The 24,275-nt window shown below is 41.0% G+C and overlaps 1 protein-coding gene and 1 long non-coding RNA gene across 2 annotated transcripts; both read left to right on the forward strand.

Annotated features, from left to right (window-relative positions):
* The first annotated feature begins 15,115 nt into the window (after positions 1 to 15,115).
* LOC146965568 (uncharacterized) lies at positions 15,116 to 16,848 on the forward strand. The gene is made up of 6 exons (XR_015034610.1): positions 15,116 to 15,209; positions 15,298 to 15,404; positions 15,547 to 15,666; positions 15,754 to 15,801; positions 15,889 to 15,972; positions 16,062 to 16,848. It is a non-coding gene; the product is annotated as an uncharacterized LOC146965568 (long non-coding RNA).
* Positions 16,849 to 17,003: 155 nt separating this feature from the next.
* LOC146965569 (uncharacterized) lies at positions 17,004 to 19,216 on the forward strand. The gene is made up of 6 exons (XM_085765056.1): positions 17,004 to 17,115; positions 17,217 to 17,281; positions 17,365 to 17,473; positions 17,800 to 17,862; positions 17,945 to 18,191; positions 19,056 to 19,216. Exons 2-6 carry the CDS (start codon positions 17,217 to 17,219, stop codon positions 19,214 to 19,216), a joined length of 645 nt encoding a protein of 214 aa, XP_085621182.1. The 5' UTR covers positions 17,004 to 17,115.
* Positions 19,217 to 24,275: the final 5,059 nt, after the last annotated feature.

The raw sequence follows: 24,275 nt of genomic DNA on the forward strand, positions 1-24,275 counted from the left end.
GAAAAAACAAAAAACTCTCCTTCTTCATCCCGTCGTCTTTGTTCCCTGGTTAGTTTTCATGACCAGACCGCCGCTCTCAAACATGGCCGACTCTGATTCTATCACTGCACTGCAAAAACGGATAAGGAAAAAAGGAAAAACGGAAAAGGATATTTGTCTTATTTCTAGTCAAACAAATCTCATTCTACTTAAAATAAGACTCATCGCAGTAAAAAAGTAGCTTGTTTTTAGACACTTTTTACCTCTTTCAAGTCTATTTTCATTTGAAATAAGTAGAAAAATCTGATAGTGGAGCAAGTTTTTCCTTCTTATTACAAGCACAAAAAACTTGCTTTCACTGGCAGATTTTTCTACTTATTTCAAGTGAAAATGAGTTCGAAACAAGTGAAAATGATCTAAAAACAAGTTAATTTTTAGGTGATGAGTCTTATTTAAAGTGGAAAGAGATTAGTTTTGACTAGAAATGAGACATTTTCACAAGAAATAAGACAAATATTCTCAAATATGCTCCTCCTCACACTAGAAGCTTCCAGGTTTGGTCAACACCACCTTCCTCCTTACAGTCCAACCCTCAACGCCGTGTCTTTATGTCTCTTATCAGCTGGACCTGCACCAATCAGCAGGTCAGTCCAGGGATGGATGCTCGGTCTGAGCTCAGTGAGGGAGAAGTCCAGTGAAAACAGCTCCCACACTTCAAAAACTCAAAATCTTTCCAAGAATATTTGTCTCATTTCTAGTCTAAACTAATCTCTTTCCACTTAAAATAAGACTCATCACCTAAAAATTAACTTGTTTTTAGATCATTTCACTTGTTTCAAACACATTTTCACTTGAAATAAGTAGAAAAATCTGCCAGTGAAAGCAAGTTTTTTGTGTTTGTAACAAGGAAGAAAAACTTGCTCCACTATCAGATGATTTTAAGTGAAAATATGCTTGAAAGAAGTAAAAAGTGTCTAAAAAGAAGCTGCTTTTTAACGTGATGAGTCTTATTTTAAGTAGAATTAGATTTGTTTTGACTAGAAATGACATTTTGACTAGAAATAAGACAAATGTTCTTGATAAGATATTAGATTTTTTGCAGTGCAGGTCTCAGAGCATCTAGTCTCACTCACCAGACTTTTCTCCAGAGAAGACCGACTGGCTGAGATCGGAGGGAAAAAAAAAACACCCCGGATGTTTGGATTTCTTTCAACCAATCACAATTGTTGTGGGCGGAGCCACAGCAACGGTGCGCTGCTACATCACAACCACATGTAACACCTAAAAAAAACTGGTAAAGGACGTTCTGCGATATGACTTTTACAAATAAAAGAAACAAACATTGGTTGGTTATTTTTCTAATATCCATGGTTCCTGTTTCCTTTCTCCGAGGGGACTGGGAAAAGGACTTCTGCCAGGTGGCTCATACCGGCCAATGAGAGGCAACTCGCAGCAGTGAACTTCCTCCAGCTCAGACTGCAGACCATCAGATCAATCAATCAATCAGATTTTATTTATAGAGCACCTTTCATACAAATGAAATGTAGTACAAAGTGCTTTACATCATAAAAGCAGACAAAACAAAGCAAAAATAACCTAAAGTCACGCAACTACACATACACACACACACACATTTATAGAGCTTGAAAGAAGGCAACTGAAGCGCTATCTTACTCTCAACAATTTGCTGTGAGGAAACACCAGAGACTGGACAAAACCAAATAAATAAAAGGAACTAAAAGTTAGCAGGAGTGCAAGGACATGATAAAAAAGACTACAATTATGCAAGACTTAGAAAAAATAGATAAACGAACAAACGGTAAAAATCGATAAATAAAAGGATAGGAAAAAGAATAAAATAGTATAATCTAATCAAAAGCCAAGCTAAAAAGGTGTGTCTTGAGTTAGTCCACATCCACAGAGGAACTCCAACGAACCTCCAGACGTCCTGTGAGGTCCAGAGAAACCTCTCAGCCTCGGTCCCAGTCTATCTACTGGATAATGGTACTTTCTACCTACCACACTTCTCTCCACAATGCATTACATGAACCAGTAATTAGACCCCTCCCTCCTCCTCCTCCTCCTCCTCCTCCTTCCACGACCACGGAGTTGGCAGGGAGGTCTTGTGGGTCTGGGCCTGGGTCCAGGAGGATGGGATGGGGGGTGGGGGGTGATAGGGGGGTTGTGTGTGTGTGTGGGGGGGGTCACAGTTTTTCTTGATTTGGAGGAGGTGGCTCCTTCCTGAAGATCCTCCAGTCTGGTTCCTCATCAGATGCATCGACTATAGGACGAATCTCCTTGTTGTTTACAACCACTTCCTGGTGTTAGCTTAGCTACCGCCGTTAGCTTAGCTACTGTTAGCTGTCCCTGTCAGCTGAGCCACTGATGCTTTCTAGACACCGTGATTCCCCCAAACTGAATAAATACAACACATAGCAACACAAAACACACACACAGAAATAGTGATGTTTCTTCAATCATTTCAGATTTGTCTAAACGGTGACAGGGCGTGAAAAATATGATATATAGCTAAACTCTCGTTCGTTACTATTGATCTCATTCAAATTACGTGCTGGTTTTCTACCCGGAAGTAGAATGTAAACAACAAGGAGATTCGGTCTATAGACGACACAGAACATTGAAGCTGCAACAAAACAGACTCTTTACACTCAAATGATATTTTCTGTAGCGACCAAACCAATGTGTAGCCTGTCCAGTCCCAGTCCTCATAATAACCATGTGTTTTATATATTTACATTCTTCCTCCTCAGCTAAAAAAAGAAAAAGATGATTTGATGTAAAATCTAAACCATATTTAATGTGAACAAAGTTTGGACTGAACAGAAGAACACAGCACAGAACCTGCTGAAGTACAACTATTTGAATTATCTGGACCTTATTGATTATTTGGTCATCTGCAGCCACCAAAGATATTAGAAAACTTCAAATTGCACAGAACAAAGCAGCTATAGGATTGCTCTCAATTGTTCACTGCATGCAAAATATCTTAAAAATGCATTGGTATTTATCATGGTTTATGGTTGAAGACCGACTGAAATTAAATCTCCTAACTTTCATGAGAAATTTGATTATCAATAAAAAACCACAATATTTCTCAGATCAGATAGTGTTCACCAGAAATGTCAAAAAATATGCAACCAGACAATCAAGATATGATCATTTACTGGCACCTAAACCAAGAACAAACTTTTTAAAACATTGTGTAATACTAAAATGTAACTAAATTTACGACTTTATTCTCATAAATTTACGACTTTATTCTTGTAAATTTACGACTTCTCTAAGTCTGTGTTTTTTTTTCTCAATGTGGCCCTAATATGCTGTCGTAAAACAGAATAATAATTAGTTTAAAAAATATTTTTATCAGTATTTTTTTTTATCAATGCACTGCAAAAAATCTAATATCTTACCAAGATTATTTGTCTTATTTTTGGTGAAAATGTCATTTCTAGTCAAAACAAATCTAATTATAGTTAAAATAAGACTGATCACATTAAAAAGCAGCTTGTTTTTAGACACTTTTTACTTCTTTCAAGCAGATTTTCACTTAAAATAATCTGATAGTGGAGCAAGTTTTTCTTCCTAATTACAAGCACAAAAAACTTGCTTTCACTGGCAGATTTTTCTACTTATTTCAAGTGAAAATGTGTTTGAAACAAGTGAAAATGATCTAAAAACAAGTGAATTTTTAGGTGATGAGTCTTATTTTAAGCAGAAAGGGGTTGTTTTGACTAGAAATTAGACATTTTGACAAGAAATAAGACAAATATTCTTGGAAAGATTTTGAGTTTTTGCAGTGTGACTAGACATTTCAAGGCGACCCCTTTTGAAAGGTTGAGCAACACTGGTTTAGAGTGAACGCTGCTCCATCAGTTCATCAGAGTGAAGCGACGACACACACTCGTGTAATCCTCCGTCTTTACACCACTTTGTTTCTCATCGCCAACATTTCTGTGTGTCAGGTTGTAGCAGCTCAGTCAGCAGACAAGAGGCCAGGTGTCAGGTGTGTGTGTGTGTGTGTGTGTTGGAGGATCTCAATGAGACTGTCTCTTTCTCTTTAAACCGCACACACACACACACACACACACACACACACACTCAGACTGATAATACCAGCACACACACACAGTCAGCACATGTTGGTGATTATCCAGCTCTATTGACTCCAGCTCGTTACTACGACCTAATTAATGTGCCATAAAGCTCTGGGCCTGCTGCCAGCTGTTTGTCTGTACTATACAACCACAGGCCACTGACGCCACTGTGTGTGTCTGTGTGTGTGTATGTGTGTGTGTGTGTGTGTGTGTGTGTGTGGAGTTACATTATAACATTTGTTCATCCTGTTGTAATGAGTTTCTCATATTTAAACTCAGTTCTTAAATCGTTTTGTCCCTCTTCTCTGGACTTTTACTTTTCTAACAGGCATTTAAAAAAAAAAATCTTTTATCTTTGTGTTTTTTTAATTGTAAATCTGTTTCCTGTCCTAACAAAATATTAGATGTTATAAATGAATTACAGTTTACTGAGGAAATACAGTGAAGTAAGCCTGGCCTGTAATCCAGGAGTTAACATAATTTAATTTGATTGCATTATTTGCTTTGTTAATTAATGTCTTGTGAAAGAAAGAGGAGCAGATTATGTGAGATTATTCTTCTTGCTTCTTTTCTTTTTTGAGATTTGACACTTTGTAACGTCACTTTGATTGTTTTGATTGATCGATCATTGAATAAATTTACATATTATTGTTTTTGTAGGCTACTGTACAAATAAAGCTGCTTCACTTTGTCTTAAATCAAACCTGCTGACTAAGATGTGACAGTGATTGGTTGATGTTATTACATTATGTTGCTATGACGCTTCCTGTGCCCGTGAGTTTACTACACACACACACATGTGAGGCAGTGAACACACACACACGTCATACACATGTTTTCACATGTTCCGACCGCATCATTAAAGGAAATTTAACAAAACATGTAACATTCCTGCAGGTTTCTAACACACACACACACACACACACACACACACACACACACACACACACACACACACACACACACAAGCTCCTGCGGTTCAGACAAACAACACAACTTCAGTCACAGTGATCTTTGTTAAACACAGTGTCCAGACTGAAACATGATGACATCACCCACACACAAACATTTCAACTTCACACCTTCTGAATCATCAGCTTCATTTTTCCACCAAACCAATAAAACCATGCACACAGACACACACACACACACAGACACACACAGACACACAGCGAGCCCTGACTCAGGCCTGTTAACTCCGGTCTAGACGTCTTATCTCTCTGTTGTGATCACACCGGGCCTTTTGTTTAACAAACAGGCCGACAGGTGTGTGTGTGTGTGTGTGTGTGTGTGTCTAAATTCAACCTAAGAGTCAGTTTGTCATTGTTATATCCAGACTGATAATATGAACAGTTGTGTTAGTAAAGTGGAGCAGGAGCCTGCAGCTCTTTATATACAGTACAGATGTTTAGGATGTGTCCTGATGTTTTAATGATCTCAGCTCCACACAGAAAACAGAAGAGTTTTGTTTCTCCTGGAAGAAAACCACCTGCTCTACAGAGAGGCACCTGGCTGCAGGCCTCCGCTGTGAGGTCGCTTCCGGTGCAGGCTCCACTGTCAGGACGCCTCCACTGTCAGGACGGTCAGGACGGGAAGTACGGACTTTTTTGGGGGGCGGGGGGCGGGGCGGGGCAGGGGGGAGTGAGGAAGTTTAATGTCGATTGCATCCGCCATTTAAACCGAGTGACACCAGCGTGTCAGTCAATGTCCAGAGGAGCGCCGGTGAGTTGCTGATTTTGCGTACACAGAGTAAGTAAATACATGATTTCTTGTGTTCTTCATCAATATCGGTGCCGTAAAATAGTAACGTTATAGAAGTCATTAATGATGCAAATTACTGGATGTTACATGTCGGTTTGTGTTGTCGTTTTGAAGTTAGATAACGCCAAAGTTAGCTTTCTCCAATGGCGGTTAGCATCAACACCGTAAGTTCTCAGGGACCCCTTTTTTTTAATGTGTCATGTGTCATGTGTTTTGTGTTTTTGATACTTGAGTACATTTTGCTTCTAACATAACTTACTAGATTAAGTGTCTTGTTATAGCCACTGTCACTTAACTACGTTTTTGAATGCTGGACATTAACCCGCACTGCAGCATTTTCTTGGTCATTATTAATTCTTCTACAGAAGTAAGGCCTCATTTACACTACCTGGTGCAAGTGGCCATTTTACCTGTAAGCAAATACAATCTAAGTTTGCAGGCTGTATTAATTAATTTGAATTGAAGTTCACGTACTATCATTCAAACACATGATGCATTCTATATCCTTTTTAGATGCATCATTCAATCATCCTGCGTGATGAAAAGCCTGCAGTGGAACGCTGCACAACATGCTGCAGTCAGTTTCACTGCCCCCTTTGCCCCAAAGGCATGTTCAAGCCAAGCCAACCAGCCAGACTTCAGCGGCATTTGGAGGCTCATATTAAAAATGCTATTGCATTTCAAGGTAATGCCATTGCATTTTAGATTAAACATACACATGTGTGCACACACACACACACACACACACACACACACACACACACACACACACACACACACACGTATGTGTGCGTGCGTTCATGTGCCTTTTTTGATATTGTCTAATTATAAACATTTTCTGGACTTACTCTTAGATAAGAAGATCTGCCGCTGCAATTTGAACTGCAGGAATGGGGGACATTATCATTGTCCAATATGTGACAAAACTGTTGTTAGAAGGACAGACATGCAAGCACACTTAAAGTCTTGTCCCATACAACCATCTTCCACCTCAGCTGCTGCCCAGTCCAAACAGAGTCAGGATTCATCCTTGCCCTCCCTGCAACCAAGTTCGTCTGCTGCATCCATTCCTCTGCTTCCACCAACCATAATATCCCCATCTCCAGACCTTCTTGTGCAACAGGATACAACCACATGTACCATTCCCTCTGCCCAATCAATTCAAACATCTACCATCCACCCCTCAGCAGACCCACATATGACATCATCTTCTCCTTTGGTTTCCTCTTCTGTTGTACATACCACCCAAGAGACTCAAGGTCCAAAATCCAAACTGAAACAGGTCCAATGTCCCCTCTGTTCAGTTATTTGTTTGAAGAGAAACTTGGCCAAACACATCCAGAGGAAGCACCCCAAGAAACCGAAGGATGTAACAGAAAGTGATAATTTAAGGAGTGTCTGTGTGGATGCCAAAAATGGGATCTCTGCAGTCCAAAAAGGAGGACATGGCTTTTCAATCCCCATACATGTACAGAGCAAAACCTGGGGTCGAGTACACAAGGTTCAGTGTGAGTTGGAAGAATGCAAGCAGTATTCCAAAATGGCATCACGAAGTGGATTAATTTTTACACACTGTGAACACATCCGCTCTTTGCAATACAGTACAGACATAGCCACTGAAGAATGCCTTAGAGAAGATATTTTATCAGAGATGGTGCGCTTAAAATTTTTTGGTGACGCAAAAAAGTCAACCTGTATTAAAAGGCAAGAAAATGCACAGGCAGCACATGTCCCTCTCTGTGTTCAGGTGTCATTTGAGGAAAGCTCAAAGCACTTTTGTTTTTCAGTCCATGAGCCAACTTTACACTATTACAGTCGCCTCGGGAGGATATTTGTAACATACAATTCATCAGCAAACACATGGCATTGCCCTTGTGCCAAACCAAGGATGTCATGTGTCCACAAAAACATAAGCAAATGGCATTTATTTCAAACCAACCCCGATGTGTTCAGAACAGAGGAAACCAGCACCAGTACACCAAAAAAGCACCCAGATACTGTCTATCCACCATCAGCAGAAGTCTTCAAACGACTTGTAGAGTATATATACGGACATAAAAAACTTCCAGCTAACCTGCCAGATGACGTTATAAAACCAAAAGCACTCACAGACTATGTCACAGAGTTGCAGCCAGCAGAGACAGTTTGTGCACTCTGTCCAGGACCTGTAAATCTTGAAGAGTCATCAAGAATCTCCAGAAAGGCCAGGATAATCACCATGAATGGTGTAATTGAAAGTAAGTAATTTGTGTTTTGTCTGCTATTATGGCAGTTTGTAGAGAATGTAACAATGCTAATGATATATTCATGATTTATTTACACCAGATGTATCGACCTATTTCCGGCGATGTCCAGTGTGTCACATAACCTATAGGTACCAGGAATGGCAAGACGGTCTACATAACTTTGATGACCATACAATATTGACCCTGGAACTTTGTGTATACCTGAGACTTAACCTACAGGTATGTACAGTATATTTTTTATGACAAATACTTAAATATGTGTGTGGGTATATTTGTCTTCATAAATCTTACGTAACATGTTTTTTTTGTTTTGTTTTTGCCTCTTCTATAGAACAACGTCTCAGTATCCAAGGTAGTAAATGCAATTGAAGGCCTAAGAAAGGTGACAATTCCTGACAGAGATGCAGTTCTGCATGCATACTGCCACTTTGAGGCATTGACAAGCCATGACTACTCCTTTTCTTGTGTTTGCTGTGGCTACTATTGTTTTTGTGTAATGGTGTAATAAAGAAGAGACAGAGTCCTTAGCTTCACTGCTACTTTAGTCCCAACGGTAAGTGACATACAAACAACATAACATAACGCAAAGCAGGCTGGGAGACTGTGTGGCTTTCCGTAAAGTGCAGTACCACTGAACAACCAGTAGGTGGTTCTATACTAACACCCATAACATCTCCCCTTTCTTTAAGTAACCCAACTCTTATGAACTATGACCTTAACCAACTACATAGTTCTGTCAACAATGTGAACTTAATCTCAATCTGCTCTTTCAGTAAATCACATTTCTGAAAAGATTCTTCATTCAGCCTTAAATTATCTACATCTGTAACATAACATAGTCACACAGTAAACATGACCCATGTAACACAAACAGTCCTCCCATGTCCTCCCTATCTTTTTTTCTTTTTTCTTTTCACACCAAAGGGAGCGTGCACACCAACACTGTAGAACTCAGTCCACATTAACTTAAAGGTTCAGTCTGTCTGGCGGCCGTAACAGCCGGCCATAGCGGGAGCAAGCAGGGGAAGGGGAGGAGACAGCAGCAGTGCCTGAAGTCTCAGGCGGGCCAGAGGCACGCAAACCACCATGAAGCCCACTAGGAGCAGGCTGAGGAGAGGACCTGCCAGCTCCCTCACACTCAGTCTGTTCACTCGGTGCCTGAAATCCACTGACTTCTGACATGGACGACTCTGACCCAGTCATAGTGTCATGTGCTGACAGCGGCTCTGCCACACGTAGATCGACCCGATTTCGACGATAGAGTGAACCCTCGACCTCCACCAGATATGACCGTGGAGCCACCTTCTGCAGACACAGCCCTCGCCGCCAGATGCCTGTCCTGTCCCCTGGTAGTGGTTTCATCCGAACTGCATCTCCCCTGGCGAGCTCGGGCAAATCCTTAGCCGTTCTGTCATAGATGAGTTTGGAGACCTGCGTCCTGTGACGTAATTTGTTAACCACATCTGTAATGACTCGGGGCTCAAGGAGTGTGGACGCCACCGGCAAAGCTGATTTCAACCTCCGAGCCATCAGACGCTGGGCAGGACTGCTGTCCATTCCCTCTGTAGGGGTGTTTCTCCATTGCAATATTGCCTTCCATGCATCTTTACCATCTCTGAGTGCTTTCTTGCATAAATTCTTTGCAATTTTGACAGCTGCCTCTGCCTTTCCATTGGCCTTGGGATGCCTTGGTGAAGAAGTGATATGCTCAAACTCCCACTCCACTGAAAACTGGCGAAACTGAGCACAAGCAAACTGGGGCCCATTATCTGAGATGACCCTGTCGGGCTGCCCATAGCGGGCAAATTGAGCCTTGCAGCGTTTTATCGTTGTCTCTGCGCTGAGGTCCGGCAGAACATCAATCTCCCAGAAATCTGAGAAGTGATCAACTAACAACAGGAAATCTTTCCCATTGTGTTGAAACAGATCTAGGCTCACGATCTGCCATGGGCGTGTGGGCAGTTCATGGCTCAACATTGTCTCTTTTTGCTGCTTGGTGGCATACTCATTGCATGTTGTGCATTTACTGACAAAGTCCTTTATTTCACTCTGCATTCCAGGCCAGTATAAGGTCTCCCTCGCTTGTCTATAGCAGGCCTCACCACCAATGTGACTGCAGTGTACTCTGGCTAGCATTTCAGCGCGCAGCGACTTGGGGATCACCACTCTCTGTCCTCTAAACAACAGTCCATTTTGCACACTCAACTCCTCTTTAACAGGCCAGTATTCTCTAACTGCCTGCTCAGTTTCCTCTTTGATGGCCGGCCAGCCTGCCAGGATAGTGGCCTTCACAGCTTGCAGCTGACAGTCCTTGTCTGTGTGTTGCCTTATCTGTATCAGTCTTTTGTCTGTGACATTAAGATAGTCAGCCATGTTTATGTGCTCAACAACCAGTTGCTCGTCCGCCATACTGCAGACTGTGTGCTCTGCCTGTCTTGCTCCGAGGTGTGTGTTTAAAGCAACAGCCCTGCTCAATGTATCACTCATGTACATTTCTGGTCCTGGTTTGTAGATCACTTGCAGGTTATAGTTCTGCAGGGCCAGCAGCATGCTCTGTAAACGCTTGGGAGCATTCAGAAGAGGCTTACTGAAGATCGCTATGAGAGGCTTGTGATCGGTTTCCGCTGTGATTGTATTTCGTCCATACAGGTAATGATGGAAGCGCTGGCAGGCAAACACTATGCTGAGGCATTCTTTCTCAATCTGTGCATAGTTCTGCTCTGTAGGGGTGAGAGCCCTCGAAGCGAATGCAATCGGCTGCCCCTCCTGCATCAGACAGCAGCCCAAGCCATGCTGGCTGGAGTCACTCTGCACAGTGACAGGTTTTGACACATCATAGTATCGCAGCACCGGCGTCATTGTCACAAGGCGCTTTATCTCCCGCACAGCCGCCTCGTGCTTCGGCAGCCAGTGCCACACTGCCTCCTTGTCCGTGAGCCTCCTCAGTGGCTCGCAAACTTCAGACAGCTGTGGAAGAAACTTTGCCAGATAAGTCACAAATCCAATAAGCCTCTGCACCCCCTTTACATCAGATGGAGCTGGCATGTCCAAAACAGCTCTGATTTTCTCTGGGTCAGCTTTCAGACCTGCAGCTGACAATATGTGTCCATGGAAACGCACCTCAGATACTTTAAACTGCAGTTTCTTGACACCGAGGCGCAACTTGACATGACGACAGCGGTCCAGAAGGGCTATCAGCTTTGCGTCATGGTCTTTGACTGCCTCATCTGTACTGTCGCCACAGCCAACAACAAGGATGTCGTCTGCTATAGGCTCCACTCCCTGAAGCCCTGCCAACAACTCATGCTGCTTCCTTTGGTACACCTCTGGGGCCACTGACACACCAAATGGCAGTTTCAACCATCTTTTCCGGCCCCAGGGTGTCCAAAAAGTGGTCATGAGACTGCTGGCTTCGTCCAACTTACACTGCAGGAAAGCGTCCCTTGCGTCGACCAGTGTGAAAACTTTGGCTTTGGGCAGCTTGTAAAGCACATCCTCCAGAGTGGGCATGATGTAATGCGATCGCTTAAGTGCTCGGTTGAGATGGTGCGGCTGCAAGCATATGCGCAGCTTTTCCGGTCTTTTGACAATAACCATATTGCTGATCCAGTCCGTGGGCTCACTGATTGATGTGATATGGCCCTCTGCTTCATATCTGTCCAGCTGAGCCTTCACAGCTTCCTTCATGGCCACAGGGACGTTGCGTGGCGCACACTGCACCGGCTGAACTTCTGGGTCCAGCTCAAAATGGACCTCTCCTGGAAGTGCCTCCACCGGAGCAGTGAAGACATCCTGGTATGATGTGATAACCGCATTTCTGGAGAGAGGCAAGGTAAGACTGTTGTCCACTGCATTGAGACGATCCACCCTGAGCTCTGTGGGGATGGTGAAGCGCATGAGTCCCATTTCCTCTGACATTGAGCCTGACAGCAGTGGCAGCTGTCGTGTGTTCACAACTTCAAACTCCAGTTTGTATGAGCGGTCCCGTACAACACAGTCTGTAGTGAAAACCCCTAGTGATGGCAGTCCCTGGTCTGAGTACATTTTCAGCATGGTGCTGCTTGGTTTCAGTTTTCCCCTCGGGGCTAGTCTCTTCTTGTCCCTGAGACTCATGACGTTGCAAGTAGCCCCTGAGTCGAGCTGACACTTCTGTAATTTACCATTCAGCCGAAGATTAACAAACCATTTCTTGCCTTTTGACTCCACAGCACCAATGTTCTCTAAAGCATACACATCATTTGTTTCCATAGCAGTGTCTTCTATGTCAGTGTCCAGTCCCTCTACTGCGTGAAGTTTTCCACTTCTGTTCTTTGTTTTGTTGCAAACCCTTGCAAAGTGGTTGGCAGCACCACAAGCATTACAGGTTTTGCCATATGCAGGGCAGTGTTCTTTACCCCACCCATGAGATGTGCCACAGTACTTGCATAAGACATGACCCTCTGCTTGTGATCGGGGATGCCGCCTCATTTTTTCTGTTGTGTTTGATGGTCTGCTGAATGTGTGTTTCACCATAGCGTTGACATTGTCCAAGTGAGATCTCTCCTGCTCCATGGATCTCAACTGCCATTCACTCAACTCGGCTGCACGACATGCCTCAATAGCGGTGGCTAACGTCAAATCCTTCTCCCTCAGCAACCTTCTGCGCGTGCCCTCATTAGCGATGCCGATAACTATTTTATCTCTTATCAATTCGTCACGTAGGGCTCCATAATCACAAGTAGCGGCTTTCTCCCTGAGTCTCGTCACAAAACAGTCAATTGTCTCACCTTCCTCCTGTTTGCAGCATCCGAAAATGTAGCGCTCATATATCACATTCTTTGACGGTTTAAAGTACTGTTCCAATGAGTCCAAGATGACGGCCACGTCCGCCCGCTCATCCGCGCTCAGAGTTAAGTTGTGCTTGTAGACATGTCGACACTCTGCTCCCATAACACTCCTCAAAGTCGCCGCCTGAACCTCCTTGGGCCTCGTCACCAAGCCCGTCGCTAAAGCATAATCCTCATATTCAGCTCTGAAGATTTCCCAATTTGCGCTCATGTTGCCGCTGAGCTTCATCGGAGTCGGCGGAGGAATGTTCGCGGCCATGGCTATTTCCTGGCGTTGCACCGGCGCTGCTTCAGACATTCTCGGTAACTGTTAGCGACTTGTACACCTCCGTCGTTGACTTTATATCTTCGTACACCGGATTCGCGAGACAAGATCCCAGTTCTGACACCATGTTTTTGTGTAATGGTGTAATAAAGAAGAGACAGAGTCCTTAGCTTCACTGCTACTTTAGTCCCAACGGTAAGTGACATACAAACAACATAACATAACGCAAAGCAGGCTGGGAGACTGTGTGGCTTTCCGTAAAGTGCAGTACCACTGAACAACCAGTAGGTGGTTCTATACTAACACCCATAACAACTATCCTCCAGTAGTTGTTATGGACTTACACAAAAAAGGAGTGTTCAACTTCCCTGGTAAGTCACAGTGTCTTGTGTGTTGGGTGGGAGTTATATCATAGTATTTTCAAAACTAGTTAAATTAATTACTGTTTTTCAGTGAGTGACATTAAAGATGCCCCAGAGAACTTCACTGGTGAAGTCAACATTGAAGAGTTCTGGGACTCTGTACAGCTGGAGATGATTTCCCGTGGCTTTGTCCAAAGTATGTACATATTAATGTTTCCTTAAATTAGTAATTACCCTAACTTAATGATGCAATGCACTGTAGCATATTAAGAATGTAACGTGTACTTTTCACAGGTCGTGCAAAGAACAGCTTCAGTGTAAGACCTAGTTATGAATACTGGGGCCCATGGATAGGAAGGAACACACGTAAATCGGAGATGGCATTAAACACAGAATTTGAAAAAGCATCCTCTGCCAAGTCCTCCACTGAAGCTGAAGTCAGTATGGTGTCAGAGGACCGGCTGGTGGATGAGCTCATGAAGCAGAAGGTAGAGTTGTTGTGTATGCATGTATGTTTGTTTGATTTGCATTGTGCAGTAACATCTTACTTTTATTTCTTGTCTGTATTTCAAAAGGTTTCAACTGTGCGTAAACTGTGCAAGGCCTGTAATTTGGATGCAAAGGGATCGCGGATGGATCTGATTCTTAGACTTAGGCAAGAGATGAAGACACGACACTCATACGACAAGATATTCCAGAAAATCTGGGGAGCATCTGGTAAGGGTCACATTTAACTGCACAATAAATACCTACGATGAGCTACTTGCTCATTTATTATTAATTTTTTTTTCTTCTTCAATTTTCCATTGAAGGTGGGTGGTCAGTGATTCTCTGCCCACATGGTGTGGTGTACAGTTTAAAGTTTAACCTGCGTGCAGAGTCTCCACGAGATTTTGCTGATCTCCTTCTATCCTGGAAACATCTGCCAAATGTCGCAGTTTATGACTTTGCTCGGGGTCTGGCAACTCATGTCAACCTACGTTGTCCAACTGTGATACCTTTCCAACCACATGAAGGGAGATTGGCTGCATCGACACCACAGAACATCACAGCAGCTCAGCAGAACAAACTCAAGATCTCCCTACCATGGCTGACTGAAATGTTGCAGAATCCTGATAAAGATGGGCATCCATGCACTGGCTCCCCAGACCACTATGTCTTGTATGACAAATTCCATGAGGCCAATACCAAAGACCCACAGGAAGTGTTGAGGAGGATCAACCTGGTTCCAGAACTTCAGGGTTCATTGAATAGCCAAGTGGCCGAACAACTTTTTTCATGTATGCGCAAAAACAACTACTTCCTCAATAACATGGCATCCTCAACACACGTTTTTTTGATGAGAAACCTAATACATCACAGAAACAACAAAACGAATGTACAGCTTTTAGAAAAGCAACTACAGAGAGGACGTGAGTCGCATCGTTTGCAAGACATCACACTGGACAAATTTGGACAAGCAGTATTTGGTAAAAAGTATTTTAAAGACATATGTTTTGTTTCTTTGTGGTAATTGGAAATATAATGCTTATGTTGCCTGATAATGATTTCTTAAACCTCAGGACCCCCAGCACCTGATATGCCTACACAGCATCATCCTGCAGTAGCTGGAACATCTCAGCAGCTCCATGTGCTCCCCACTGACCCAAACACAGGTAGGTGTTTTTTTTTTTTGGTTGTTTTTTTTAAAATCAACACAAAATAGTATTGGCAAGATTTTATGTTAATTCCTTTTTTTGATAGACACTAATGCCTGTGGACCACATTGTGAAACGATCACAAAAAGTGAGAATGTGAGACCATGCCGATCATCATGGTCCTTCAAGCTTCATCCTGCCCAAGAGCAGCTGGTATGTGTTCTTGAAAAAAACAGCTGTGTGATATATTAGACAGATACGTGCTTCTCATCTTGACGCCCTACCACCCATGTTCCTATGTTTATAAATTTAAATATGCTTGCTATGATTTTTTTTTTTCTTCTTCAACAATCAGCTTAAATACGTATTGGACACTGACAACCAAGCGGGCGAGCTCATTGTAAAAACAAGAAAAAGTTGCCTGACCCGAGCTGACTTCTGGGGGCTTGGATTGAACAAGGAAATGGAATCAACCGTGAGTTAACATTTGAACCCATTTTAATTGTGAGCTAATCATGTTTGTATGTCACTGCCAAGTTTTTGTTTTTTGTTTGGTTTGCAGATAGGAAATGCGTGCTTTGAAGTTATTGAGAAAATTGCTCAATCACAGGTATAAAACATAAATATTGTTTTCGTAGTATACTTTTCCTTTTTATATTTTATGGATATTTGCTCACATTTGAAATGTATTACACAGGGGAAAACCATTTTTGTTGCTGACCTCTATATTGTACCAACCTGGCGAAAACCAACATTGTGTGATCCACTTGCAAGCTTACCTGTAAGTGCAACTTATCCTACTGAATTTTATTCAGATTATATTTCTTGTGTATTTTACCTGTTTGCTTTTGAACTTTTCCTTTGTATTAGAATGATGCTTCAATCAGAGATGCCATTGTCATTCCTGTGTGGAAACCTGGGCATTTCCTGCTCTCTGTAAGTAGTGATGCTTACTGTAACAGGTGGTTTGCATGTCACAGAAAATTTATATCAAATATTAACAAAAGTATCTTCATTTTCTATTGCAGTGCTGTTGTTGTATTGTGTTGTGCTGCACTTTCACACAATGTTGAGTTCAAATGTCACTAACTACAATTACAGGTTTTGAAACCAGTACAGAGAGAAATAGTCTTTCTTGACTCCAAATGTGCTGAAGCACCATTAGGATTTGGTGATAAGGAGATGAGGGAGCTGATGAGGTCACTAACAAAAACTTTTTTTGTGTGTGCTTTTTGGAGTTCATGTTCCAAAGCTGTTCTAAAGAGTTCCATATTTAGTTTTTTAACCAGGTCATGTTCAGATCTGTGTGACAGCCTTTTTATGGTGCAACATAAGTACAATTGTAGTTTTGTGTATCAAATCATGCTTATAAATCTTATATTAGTTTTACAGATTTACCAACATTAACGTATTTCATACAATTGAGTCAAGAAACTGGCACCATAAAAAAGCCTTTTGAAATAATGTGTGGAGTGTGACTGCATGGAAAGGGATGCATGGATGGTCTGTCCTGAATCGGAACCAGTGATGCATGTGAAAAGAGCCCATATTTATCATTATATTATTTACTATTATTTATCTTTTTAATGCAACTGTTTTAGAAACCTTTCCCAGTCACTAAATCCTGGCAACTGGACAGAGAAAACTGGATTACAAATTCAGGTAAGAGTATAAAGTATGTATATATTAATAGTTGAATACTTAAATACTGTAAAACAATAATTACATAATTGACTTCTTTCTGATATCTAGAGTTTTCCACGACAACCATACGGGATTGACTGTGGCATCTTCATGTTGATGGTATTAATTATTTGTGCAATTCTGTGTGCGTTACAGATATCAGCATTAAACTAAAATTACTATGTTTTATTCCTAGAATGCCTTTTACACCACACTGGATGCTCCCTATGACTTTTCTATTGTAAGTTCATTCATGGAATCAAAGTAAGCTCAAAATTACAACAACAAAACATTTATTATGACATGGTGTGAGGCTTTTGTTTTTTTATCTTCACTTTTCAGATGGACATGCCACTTTTGCGACAGTGGTGGTGTATCATCCTTATGGAAAACTTTGACCTTGGAAGGTGAGACTGCAAAGATTTTGATATTGACTTGAAATTGTTGCAAGAAATGTTTTATTTATTTCTATTGTTTAATCATTTTTGAGCCATGGAAAGCTGTTCGCCCACTGGACAGATGCATCAAAAGCCCTCCTGCGAGGTGAGGTGCCACCAGTGTTTAGGCTGATGAAAAGGAAGGTGGATGACATAACTGAGGTCAGATTTAAATTTTGTTTGAGTTCCATCTGAGTTTTTCTTTTGTTTCAGGTCAGAAACCAGCATTTCTATTTCCCTATTTTTTTTACCAATCTTTTTTCCAATTTTACTGCAATTGTGGGGTCGCTTTAAAGAACATGCCATTCACAAGTTGAGGTTAGACCTTCTGTCTGCAGTTTAAAAATAAAGTGTCTAGATCATGCATGATTGGATGATTGCATGATCTCTAATATGTCGAGGAGGGCACTGCTGGATCTTTTCTTTTTTTCTTTTTGGAGCTTGTGTTTTGAATATTACAACTGATCATTTTGCCTATATATTTTCAGGATGAAGAGCAGCAGGCTGAGGTCTCAGTCAGACCTGCCGACAAGGACACACCAGTGGAATGGGTAAGCTTTTTCACAGTATCTATTGGTCAGATACTGTTGGTGCAGCAGCTATGGTACAGACATCTTTCTGTCTTTTCCATAGGACTCGGTTGAAGATCGTATTCTCCATGATTGCAGACATGCAGCAGAGTGGGTTGAGGCCAATGAACAATTGTTCTCTGCCAAAGTGGGCCTGCCTGATATTCTGTGCATGGGGGAGGAGAACCAGGCTGAGGCTGCTCTGCAGTATGGGAGGATTTGGACAGAACAACTGGACGACGATGAGAAGGAATCCATCCTGGAGCCCTTCAAATTTACATTTTTCTCCCCTGAGGACATGTGGACATTTTGTGAAGAAATTATGGACAAAAGAAACTGTATGGCCTACTGTGAATGTCACACAGATGAGTGACTTGTGTTCTGGAAATAAAGGGCTACAGAACATTGATCATGTTGTGTTTTTTTAATGTTTTTTCTCTTTGATCACTTAATAATTCACTTGGATTATACTGTAGATATCAAGAGGGTTGTATCTAGTGGTACTTAGGTGTTCCAGCAGCACAAGAACATTAGCATAGACATAGAACCAAACTATTTGAAACTATTCGAAATTTATGGTGATTATGAATAAAAATACAGAATGATACAACAGAAAAACAAATTGAAGAAAAAAAAGTAAAACAGCAGTGCAATAAAGTCAAAGTTAAATGATATTGAAAAGCCAGTGAAGTAATAGTACACAATAAAACTTAAAGGCCTATGACAGCTTATGAGATGTTGGCTTATGAATATGAGTAATAACTTAAATTTGTGCACTGACCTATGTTATTCCTGCCCTACATTGTTTTCATTGATCAACTATTTTGGCCTCTTTTCAAGATCCTAAGCTTTATAGTAGGCCACAAAGACAATTGAGCCCCGATTATCACCCACCGTTTGTTTTTCATAATGATAAGTTGTACAGTTAAGCAGCGCAGTGTATGCTATAGAGTCTACATAATATGGCAATCATTAATGAGAATTGTTTTGAAAAAGACAAAGGCTAATGCTTCAATTGTCCATATCAAAAGATTTATTTTATATATACTATAGCAATTGATCGATTTTACATCATATTTTTACTAATTCATGCTTTTGTGAGGAGAGCGATTCAACCGGAAGTGTACTTGCGATTTTATTTTGAAACGTATCCCGTGCATTTCCTGTCCTGATAGTGACGGTGGCTTGTGAGTATCCTGCCGCGGTAGCGGCCTCACAGTGGAGGCGGCTTGAGAGTGGAGCCTGCACCGGAAGCGACCTCACAGTGGAGGTCTGCAGCCAGGACCTCTTGGCTCTACAACACAAACATTATCTTCAGAAACACAAAGAAGAATAAGAAGAACACAAAGCTACAATGAAGGATGTGCAAAACGATGCAGATGTGATGAGGAGTCTACATTTTAAATTTTAACGAGCTAGCACCAGTGCTCTTAAATGTTTATCATCACTTTGCACAGTATGGGCATTTGCCTTTTTAAAGTGTTATTCCGGCGTAAATTTAACCCATGGTCCAACGCACCGTGACACCGAGTTAGACCCCCCCTCGAGAGATGAAGTCTGCTAACCGCTAGCTTCTCTAGCTCTAGCAACGTTAGCAATGACTGCACCATAACAAACAGCACAGTCTATTGATCCACGCGCAATTAACCGATCAAAAAGCCACTTACAGCCACAAATAATGCTCAGAACAGTACCAAACGTCATCAACAGTACAAACAGAGTCCCATCCCATAATACGAGGCATCAAACATCTGTTAGCTTAGCCTGGTTTCTATTGAAAAGAGACGAAAACAACTCACCCACTCTCCACCAGTTAGGCTATACGCTATGCAGCAACTTTACGCGTCCAGCATACCGTCCAGGCACTGACAACACACGTCCGAGTCCGACTGGCAGCACAAACATCTGGCAGTGACCACCACACTGACCACTTGATTCCCACAGGTCCAGCACATAGACTCCCTCAACACGGCTGAGTTTATGCAGTTTGAGAACAACGACGACCGGTTTCATTTCGATGGACGCTACTATCAGTTTGAGACCGAGTTTACTGAAGACAAGCTGAAGGAAATGGAGGAGAAAAGTGAAAGAGGGAGAGCTACCGGTGGTGTCTATGTGCTGGAAATGGAGGCTAAAAGTGACAGAGGGAGAGAACTGGTAGAGTCTAAATGCTGGACCTGGGGGAATCAAGTGGTCAGTGTGGTGATCACTGCCTGTCGGTGGCCGCTGAAACCAGATGTTTGTGCTGCCAGTCGGACTCGGACGTGTGTTGTCAGTGCCTGGACTCTAATGTTATGCTGGACACGGAAAGTTGCTGCATAGCGTATAACTGGAGCAGAGTGGGTGAGTTGTTTTCGTCTCTTATGGTACGGTCATTGCTAACGTTGCTGCAACTGGAGAAGTTAGCGGTTAGCAGACTTCATTTCTGGGGGGGGGGGGTCTAACTCGGTGTTATGTGTTATGGTGCGTTGGACCATGGGTTAAACTCATATCCCTTTAATTGAATTGTTGGATGTTGTTGTTGTCTGTTGTTAAGTGTGTGTACTTAGTTTAGAGTATAACATCAGTGTGTTTTCTTCAGTTTCCCTTAGTCAGATTAATGTTGCTGTCTTGTCATGTTTCTTGTTTTTCACTGGAGTATTGCACATATTATCATTTCACTGCAATGATCTTGTATTATTGTGACAAATAAATTCTCTTGAATCTTGAGTTGGTGGCTGGTACCTGACTCCACCCGTTGTGTAGCTGTGTATCTGTGTAGTTGTGTAGCAGTTGTGTAGTGTTGGTCAGAGGAAGGAGGCCCCTCTGGGTGAAAACCGAGGCCGAGGAGGAAACGGGAGGGAAGCAGCTCTAGCGAAAGGCTGAGATTCTACGAAGACCACGGCTTTCTAAGAACCAAGAGAAAGAAAAACACAAAAACATAGAAACACAATAACACACACTGTGCGTTACTGCAGAGGAGAAACACAACTCAACATGATCTCATCACAAGCTCCAGAACTATCTAACGAAAAGGTTATTAATTATTGATGAATGTGTTTGTTAACGACTGTACTTCCTCCTTTATTACACAAATAATAAATGAAACATCAGTTAATAATATAAAAAATGTCTTTATAGGACAATTAATTGTGTTTATAACATGTTACAGAGCAGTTATTAAAGGTTTCATCTGTAGTTTTTGATCCATAACAGAAGATATTTGTGGATTTAATAATAATAAACTTTGTGGGCGGAGCTTAGGATCTTTATTGTGTACTTTTTATGAGTTTATTCATCTTAACAAGTGTAGAAATGATGCTTCAGTTCAACCTGGAGATCATAGAGCTGCTAAAGATGAGGTAAGCAATTATGTAATAATAAATGTAATAATAATTACAGTAATTAGGCAACAGGACAAAAACTAAAGGGAATCGTCTGAGCACTGTTTAACATCATTTATTAAAATTTGGTACATTATGTTTAGTTTATCTCACATTAATTAACAACAATGTACAGTTAATTAAATAAAACTACAAACATTCAAAATGAATACCATTACGTAGTATTTTAAAATGCACTGCAAAAACTCAAAATCTTACCAAGAATATTTGTCTTATTTCTCATCAAAATGTCATTTCTAGTCAAAACAGATCTGGTTAAACTTAAAATCATCAGACTCATCACATTAAAAAGTAGCTTGTTTTAGACACTTTTTACTTATTTCAAGCATATTTTCACTTGAAAATCTGATTTCTGCTTATTTCAAGTGAAAATTAGTTTGAAACAAGTGAAAATGATCTAAAAACAAGTTAATTTTTAGGTGATGAGTCTTATTTAAAGTGGAAAGAGATTAGTTTTGACTAGAAATGAGACATTTTGACAAGAAATAAGACAAATATTCTTGGAAAGATTTAGAGTTTTTGCAGTGTGCGTCTATGAACATGTTTAATGCCGTTGTCCTCGAACGCCTCAGCAACGAAACATGTCGAGTAAGAGAAAGAGAGAGAGAGAGAGGTCGGTGGGGTCGTTCCCTCTATCAAAGATCAATATGAACTAATAATAATTATTGATCCGGTCGGTGCAGCAGAGTGAGATGTGAATGACCGGAGGATAAACTGGTGTTGGACTCACGTGTCTGTGAAGAGACACGGACACAGAGAGAGGTCATGTGACTGAGCAGCTTCATGTCCGATCAATAAAACACTTTATTGATCAGGTTTTATTCTACACTTCATCACAATATGAACTGTTTTCATTCATAAAAAACCTGAATGTCTCCTGAGCTTCATACTGCAGCTTCTTCTTGGGAAAAGTTGTTATTAGTTTAGTTTAATGTTTCAAAAATGATCATAATAAACAAATTAAACATATTCTGTAACACTTTATAATAACTACACACTATTAAGCATTAGTTAGCATTAACAAATACTGAATTCATCATTTATAACGCATTGAATACTCATTAGTATGAAGTTTATAAATACAGTTAGTGCTTATCAATGATGAGTAAAACATTTTTAACTGTGTTTATAAACTACATACTAATGAGTATTCATGTGTTATAAATGAAGAATTCAGTATTTATTAATGCTTAACTAATGCTTAACAGTGTTGTGTACTTATTATAAAGTGTTACCACATATTCTAATTGATTAGTTTTACCGACAAAGAGATACAGTGATTTCACTTCATCCTAATTTAATTTAATTTTTTGTAATTCAGATGGAGATTTGTCTGTTAATCAACAGTTTTTCACTTGTTAACGCTGTAATTTCTCATTTATTTCCCTATGAACTTGACCTTCAGAAGATGGTTGTCCTTTTTCCCTTGTGATGATTTTTCATTCATTTTATTTTATTTATTTAACAGGACATGTTTTACAGTAATAAACCAGATCTAAATATGGGAAAACACAGGACCTGTAAAATAAATAACACACACAGCGACTCACTAACTCTGTCACTAATTTAGGACTTGTTGGGTGTCAGAGAGAGAGAGAGAGGAGTGGGAGGTCTGCAATGAAAGGCGATCTCAGTGTACACACACACACACACACACACACACGGGGGGTTGTGCAACGGCGGCGGCGGCCTTTAAAGAGCGTGTGCAGTCAGGTGGGAAATTCCTGGCTCACAGTCCCGACATTCCTCAGGAGGAGCCGAGTTGTTGCCGCTCCTCGTCGTCGTCGTGTCCGAGTGTCACTTGGTGTCAGGTGGCGTCAGCGTCACCGTCGGTGTCAGTGTTTCCCCGGACGATAAATGAGCAGGAAGTCCAAAATAAGTGAGGTTGTCTCAAGTTCATGACCCCCCTCTTCCTCTTCCTCCGTCTTCCTCTTCCTCCTGCTGCTGCACTGCAAAACCTCAAATCTTTCCAAGAATATTTGTCTTATTTCTTGTCAAAATGTCTCATTTCTAGTCAAAACTAAACTCTTTCCACTTTAAATGAGACTCATCATCTAAAAATTAACTTGTTTTTGGATCATTTTCACTTGTTTCAAACTAATTTTCACTTGAAATAAGTAGAAAAATCTGCCAGTGAAAGCAAGTTTTTTGTGCTTGGAATAAGAAAGAAAAACTTGCTCCACTATCAGATTTTTCTACTTATTTCAAGTGTAAATAGGCTTGAAATAAGTAGAAAATGTCTAAAAACAAGCTACTTTTTATGTGATAAGTCTTATTTTTAGGTATAATGAGATTTGTCTTGACCAGAAATGACATTTTGACTAGAAATAAGACAAATATTCTCGGTAAGTTTTTGCGTTTTTGCAGTGTGCTGCTGCTGCTTCTCACTCACACTGCAAAAACTCCAAATCTTACCAAGAATATCTGTCTTATTTCTAGTCAAAATGTCATTTCTAGTCAAAACAATCTCATTATACTTAAAATAAGACTCATCACATTAAAAAGTAGCTTGTTTTTAGACACTTTTTTTTTTTTTATTTCTTTCAAGCAGATTTTCACTTGAAATAAGTAGTAAAATCTAATAGTGGAGCAAGTTTTTCTTCCTTATTACAAGCACAAAAAACTTGCTTTCACTGGCAGATTTTTCTACTTATTTCAAGTGAAAATGTGTTTGAAACAAGTGAAAATGATCTAAAAACAAGTTAATTTTTAGGTGATGAGTCTTAGTTCAAGTGGAAAGAGATTAGTTTTGACTAGAAATGAGACATTTTGACAAGAAATAAGACAAACATTCTTGGAAAGATTTTGAGTTTTTGCAGTGCACAACCCAAAACAGGACAGAGACATGTGTTTGTGTGTCTGTGTGTGTGCGTCAGTGCCGCCGGTCACAGACACAACAACAGGTCGGACCGCGTTTGATCCCCACATGAGGCCGGAGCCAGTCACAGTGTCACCGTAGTTACCGTGTCACATCACAGTTCAGTCGTGGCGTGGGTTAAGGACACGCGGTGA

This window comes from Trachurus japonicus, chromosome 21 (assembly GCF_045865225.1).
Source record: "Trachurus japonicus isolate A0001 chromosome 21, Traja_1.0".
Lineage (NCBI taxonomy): Eukaryota > Metazoa > Chordata > Actinopteri > Carangiformes > Carangidae > Trachurus > Trachurus japonicus.